At 34.5% G+C, this 6333-nt stretch overlaps 1 protein-coding gene across 2 annotated transcripts in view; it reads left to right on the top strand.

Annotated features, from left to right (window-relative positions):
• The window catches only part of LOC137653190 (homeobox protein unc-4 homolog), a 61375-nt gene extending 56070 nt beyond the window's left edge, over positions 1–5305 (top strand). For both annotated transcript variants that reach the window (XM_068386573.1, XM_068386572.1), the window contains exon 3: positions 2189–5305. In XM_068386573.1, coding sequence (XP_068242674.1) covers positions 2189–2944 — 756 coding nt within the window. In that variant the 3' untranslated portion in view covers positions 2945–5305. The remainder of the gene's footprint in view (positions 1–2188) is intronic.
• The last annotated feature ends 1028 nt before the right edge of the window (positions 5306–6333 follow it).

Here is a 6333-nt window from a genome sequence, read left to right as displayed (position 1 = left end):
TTCATAGTTTTCTCTCTCTCTCTCTCTCTCTCTCTCTCTCTCTCTCTCTCTCTCTCTCTCTCTCTCTCTCTCTCTCTCTCTCTATATATATATATATATATATATATATATATATATATATATGTATATATATTTATATATATAAATATAAATATATATATATATATGTATTTTTATAAATATATCTATATATATAAATATATATATAGCTTTATATATATATATATATATATATATATATATATATATATATATGTATATATATTTATATATAAATATAAATATATATATGTATATTTATATATATTTATATATATAAATATATATATATATAGTTTTATATATATATATATATACACATATACAGTATACAGAGATATACATATACAGTTTATATATATATATATATATATATATACATATACAGTTTATATTTATATATATATTTATATATATATATATATATGTGTGTGTGTATATATACATATATATATATATATATATATATATATATATATATATATATATATATATATATATATATGTATATATATATATATATATATATATATATATTTATATATATATATATATAAAACTGTTACCACTTTCCCCTGACACCAGGGGATTCCAGAGGAAAAAAAAAAGATGCAGTTAATGCCAAATTCAACCCCACACATTGAATCGTACGCCTACACAAAAGAAAAAGGAGCCTGCTCTCTAGTGACGCTTACAATTAGATACGCATCCTTTACTGCTACTCGCTCCATTCATTCCTCTAAAGACTTCATTAATTTCTCATTCATTTCTACATGACAAAACTACCTCAATTTACGTGCACGAACATGTGTGTCTACATAAAATAAAGCTTGCCTCTCAAAGTTGGCAAAATTTGTTATATATCTAACTTATAATAAATTTCAAATAAGAAAATATATCAGAAACAAAGGGCTTGTTTTTGTTACCGTAGAAAAAGTTAGATGCTGCGAGTATATTAGTATTGTTTCCAAAAAGTTCAGTCATCATTAGATAACTAACGTGTTTTTACGACTGGGAATGAGTGTTTAATATTAAAAAAAAAAAAAAATAATAAAGTTAATTAAAAATATTCCGTAACATTCCCAGTAGTTTTCTTCAGCTTGGGTGCCTAATTAGTTTGGGCAATAAAGTTATTTCCTAATTTATTTTTGAATGATAAAGAAGTACCGTATCAAAATATTATTATTATTATTACATTTCACCTAGAAAGTTTTACACTAAGGCACTGTGCTATGTGCCAATACAGGTCATCTATGGACTCTTCGCTTACAGAATTTTTTTCGATAGGTTTTGGTATTTTTCTTCTTATCAGATGCTAGACAATTCTTAATAGGTTTCACATATTCGGGTTTAAAAAAAAAAAAACATGTTTATGAGTAAAAATAAAATAAATAACCAGAAAAGGAAAGGTTTGTGCACAAACTGCATTTAACGTATAAGTAACATATGCCTAGAGTAAAAAGGCACACTATTCTATCTCATTTCTCTTCCTCTTTTTTTTTTTAAGTTGTTTGGAGATTTATACAGAAATATTTATTTTACTGTTGTTACTGATCTTAAGATATTTTAATTAATTGATCATCCCTTCTCTCGTAGTTTATTTTTTCCATATTTCCTTTCCTCACTGGGCTGTATTCCCTGTTGGAACCCTCGGGCTTAAAGCATCTTGCTTTTCCAACTACGTTTGTAGCTTAGCAAGCAATAATAATAATAATAATAATAATAATAATAATAATAATAATAATAATAATAATAATGATAATAATAATAATAACATAGCAGGTGGTTTTTCTGAAGTGAAAGATAACTTTTTCAATTATTATTTTCAATTTTTCATTGATAGTTTTTGGATGGAGTAGCCTACCAACTAAATATTGTATGATTAGTGTAATGTCTTTCAACTGTTGTAATTGCACATGTAATATAAGTGATTTAAATTTTAAGAGTAACCATAGGAAATTATATGTCGTGTCTGAACTTTTCACTGTCACAGATGAAAACAAGACCGAATGAATTCGGTCTAACATAACAATTGATCATAGTTATGCTTTGCTTTTTAATTCATTATGTTCTTTTCATAAATTTTCAACTGATTATTTCAGGGAAGATTTCCATACTGAAGCTTAACTAAATGTTTTGCTCCTTCCAGGTGTGGTTTCAAAACAGAAGAGCCAAATGGCGTAAAAAAGAACAGACCAGAAAAGGTCCCGGGAGGCCCGCCCACAACGCCCACCCTCAGACCTGTTCCGGAGAACCCATCCCACCTGACGAACTCGAGAGAAGGGAGCGCCTGCGTCGGGAGAAGAAAGTCCTGAAGCAGCTAGAACGTCAACAGAGAAAACTGGCCCTGAAGGGCGTTCACGTCACAATCGAACAACTTCGTCAAGAATACAACAGTCAGCACCGTCCAGAACCTGAAATCGACGTCGTAGGTGACACGTCCGAAGGGGAAGACGATGACGACGGCAATACCGCAGGAGACTCCTCCTCTTCCAGGGAACCGCCTACGCCAGCGCCTCCTTCGCCCATAAGTCCAGCCACGCCTCCAGCTAAGCGGCCAAGGCCCTCCACGTTTTCCATCGCTTCGCTGCTGTCCCTCTCGGAGGCAGGAGATTCACCCACGTTACCCTCTCCTCCCTCACACGACGTGACTGTGTCGTTGGTGAGTCTCAGCTCTGGATCACCTGGCATCACCACCACCTCACCTTCAAACACCCTCACACAGTGTTCCAGCAAAAGTCAAAATGGCCCTTCTTCCTCTTCCCCTCGACCCTATACCACTACGGCGAGAGGGTTTTCCTTCGGAAACGAAGTGGAAGGACACGGACTCCTTCCCTCTTTACCTCCCTCCATAAGCGTTAGCGTTCATAAACCTACGCCTACCCCCTCTCCGGAGGGGCACTAGCTCACGGAAGCCTCTAACCTTTATTCTATTTAAATCTGTTTTCCACTACGAGGTTGATTTCTAACCTTTTTATGCTCTCTCTCTCTCTCTCTCTCTCTCTCTCTCTCTCTCTCTCTCTCTCTCTCTCTCTCTCTCTCTCTCTCTCTCTCCACACATCTTTCATTATGAATGGCTACTCCAATAGTCTAAGTAAAAATAATCCTGAGGAGCAGTCATTTATAATGCCTGAGAAGGCTAGTACTTGAGCGCCACCTTCACGGGTCCGATGGAATAAGCTTTAGCAAGAATGTCTGTGTGTATGAGCGTCGCTGTTGGATCCTTCACGGAAAATTTTTGTTGATCATTTCCTTGTTAGGACAACCGAGGACACTGTCTCTCTCAGTGCAGCTCTATTCGGCAGTTCTGGATGGCTGGAGGAATGAAACGTGATTAAACCACTGATAACACGGACAATAAGTGATTAGGATAATATCGTGCCATCTTCCAGAATGCCATTCTTGACAAAAATTTGCTGCCAAACCCTTTGATACTCTATTTATGTCCTATTGTGTATATAATGTCTTATGTAACCAATTCATGAACTTGACCAACAAGTGATTTCCCTGGAAGATTCTGCTTTGTATATAGCCCGGTAGATATTTAGCATTTTATTTCTAAAACAGTGTGATATTAACTCTGTAAAATATGTCACACCTGTGTTACGAGTTGTGTTACCTTTTTGGCATCACCAGGCTATTTTGGTCGAAACCTATTGTGAGCAAATTTGACAAGACATAACCCGATGATTTATAGTAATGACCAGAATCATCCGATTAGTTATGTTGCGTCTTCCATGTACTATTCCAATTGAGGAATCCATTGAGTCATAAGTCTCGTTAAAAACACAGGTGTAAAAATATGTTAAATTCCCGATAATCTTTACGATTGTGTGGTACACTAGTCTAAAATACATTGCCTCTGGAGTCTCCCCGTCTTAGCCTGTTTATGCCATACTTAACCATAGCAAAAGCATACCAAAAAAGTTCAATGTGATAGAACTTCATATTTTATGAGATGTTTATATCTTTACATATCTAATATATTTTCTTCATTTCAAGGGAATTCCAAAGAAGAAAGTATTAAACTTTTCAACGCAGGCTTATTTCATCTTCATCTTGATTATTTATTTTCTTTATGTGGTGCTATTATGTATTATGACTTTCCGCCTCTTCTTGCCTTGCACAACATATCTTCTGAGCAAGTATTCTCCAACACTCTCTAACGAATAAGATAGTCATTCTCGATTTCTGTGTCGATTGAGCTAAAAAACGGACGACCGGTGACCTCCTCCAACTCAAAAAACAGTGACATAACTCGTAACTTGTGACTAACGTTCATGTGGTGATTGTATACGCGGGTGTTCCCCTGGCTATCCAAAAACGGTGGACCAATATGGAACCACTCCTATGGACGGGATATGAACCCCTTCAACTTCCCCGTTGTAACAAGAATGTTGTGATTTAGATCCACCTTTAAAAGAAGCGAAAAATGCGAGGCCATTGAAAAAATAAAAATGTTGAATCTCTGTTCCACTGAGTTTTCTGAAGGATGATCAGAATGGCGTGGATCTCAAGAGTCCTTCTCTTCCGACCTTCAAGAGGATTATTCAGTTACGCAAAGATAAAGATAGCTGGCCTAACTTGATGCTAGGCGTTAGAAGGATTAGTATTTTATTTGTTTTCCCTGTCACATGTAAAAGGACTGCAATCCTTCCATGCTGTGCTGAAATGGTGAAAGAAAATCAAATATCATTTGTAAAGGCTTCTTTATAAGAAAGACTGGAGTGATGAATTCTAATGCCTGAAGGTTGGATTATGATTATTATATCTCATTATGTAACGGAAATATTGTATATTTGTAACCTTAATTTAAGTCTAAAGAGTCTCATTAGCGGAATATCTTCATATGATTATTGGTGTAAGATCAATTGTTTAATATATAAGCAAAACAAACATAGAATCTCATAATTTGTTAAAGAAGTAATCAACAGTCACAATTACAACTAAACGCTAATTCACATAGTTTAAAGCCTGCCCCCTATTACACAAATAATCTCTTCTTTCTGGTAATGATATAAAATCCAAAATCCCTGAATTAAAGGCCCAAACAAACATCCACACAAATAAAAATCACAAATGTACACACACATATACAAAACAAAAACACTTATTCCGTTGCAGTGACGAAGAGAGACTAAGCATTGTGGTTGAGACCTGAAGAAATATGTGCATAACTGTAAAGCGTTGTAAGGTTTATAAGGATAATTTATTTGTCATAATTATTCCTCATAATTGGATAGTTATGTCCCAGTGTGTATGATGTATACGTAGATAATATGTAAATATAAATTACAATTATAACGACTTCCTTTCTGTCTACCCTACAATTCAGATAAGCGATCTTTTGCGACTTCCTTAAAAAAAAAAAAAAAAAAAAAAAAAACACCACCACCACCACCACAAAGTGTGCAATTAGCCGTCGATTTGCATATCGCACTATATACAGATTAACCTATTTTAAATTCTGCAGGATTTTACTCCCTTTCTACTTTTGCCCAAAATAGCGAAAATGGATAAAAAAAAATTATCAGAATAATGCTGAAATGTGGTTTAATAAGACTAAGAAGAAAATGTAGTTTATCCATAAAACCAGAGTAAAATGATGGTAAAACATTCCAGTAAGTCTTCTTAAAGCTGTCAAAAACGTTGGGATGATTAATATTCTCAATTTAAGAGATATGATCTCCCAGGCAATTACAGGATTGATTGTTGTCATCCTAATATGGAGATTAATTTGCATACAGCGACGTTCAACAAGAGACGTTGACACATGCTCCAGAACTTTATTCTCTTTAGCGAAATGCCTTATAATTAGTTATCTCTAAAGCTGTTTAAATTCTATGTCATTTATTACTTGTGCTCTATATCAAAATAATTGATCTCTAGAGTGAATGATCTTCTCCCAATAAATTCCAAATAAAAGTGAATGGCGTTCATTGTCATTCTATATTTGAACTTTCTAAAAATTTCAAGTTATTCAGCGCATCATTTGGTCAGCGTGGTTAACAATGGGTGTTCACGGAGTTATACCAGCTCATATACATCTATTTTCTAAAAAGAAAGTGGCATCAGGTGGAATTGCTAGCATTTCTATGGTTCTGCAAGTATCTAGGGGATGAGGCGGCTAAACCAACACCTTGTCCCGTGTTCAAAGGGTGTAAACACCAACAAACTCTGTTTTTTCTCGTTGCTCACCATTCAAATTACGACTTGTCCAAACACTGCTGATTCCGCTGATCAAATGATCAGCAGTATATACTATGTTGCTCTAAACAGTAAATTGTGTGCGTA

Source organism: Palaemon carinicauda, chromosome 14 (assembly GCF_036898095.1).
Source record: "Palaemon carinicauda isolate YSFRI2023 chromosome 14, ASM3689809v2, whole genome shotgun sequence".
NCBI lineage: Eukaryota > Metazoa > Arthropoda > Malacostraca > Decapoda > Palaemonidae > Palaemon > Palaemon carinicauda.
This window is presented reverse-complemented; position numbering and strand designations above follow the sequence as displayed.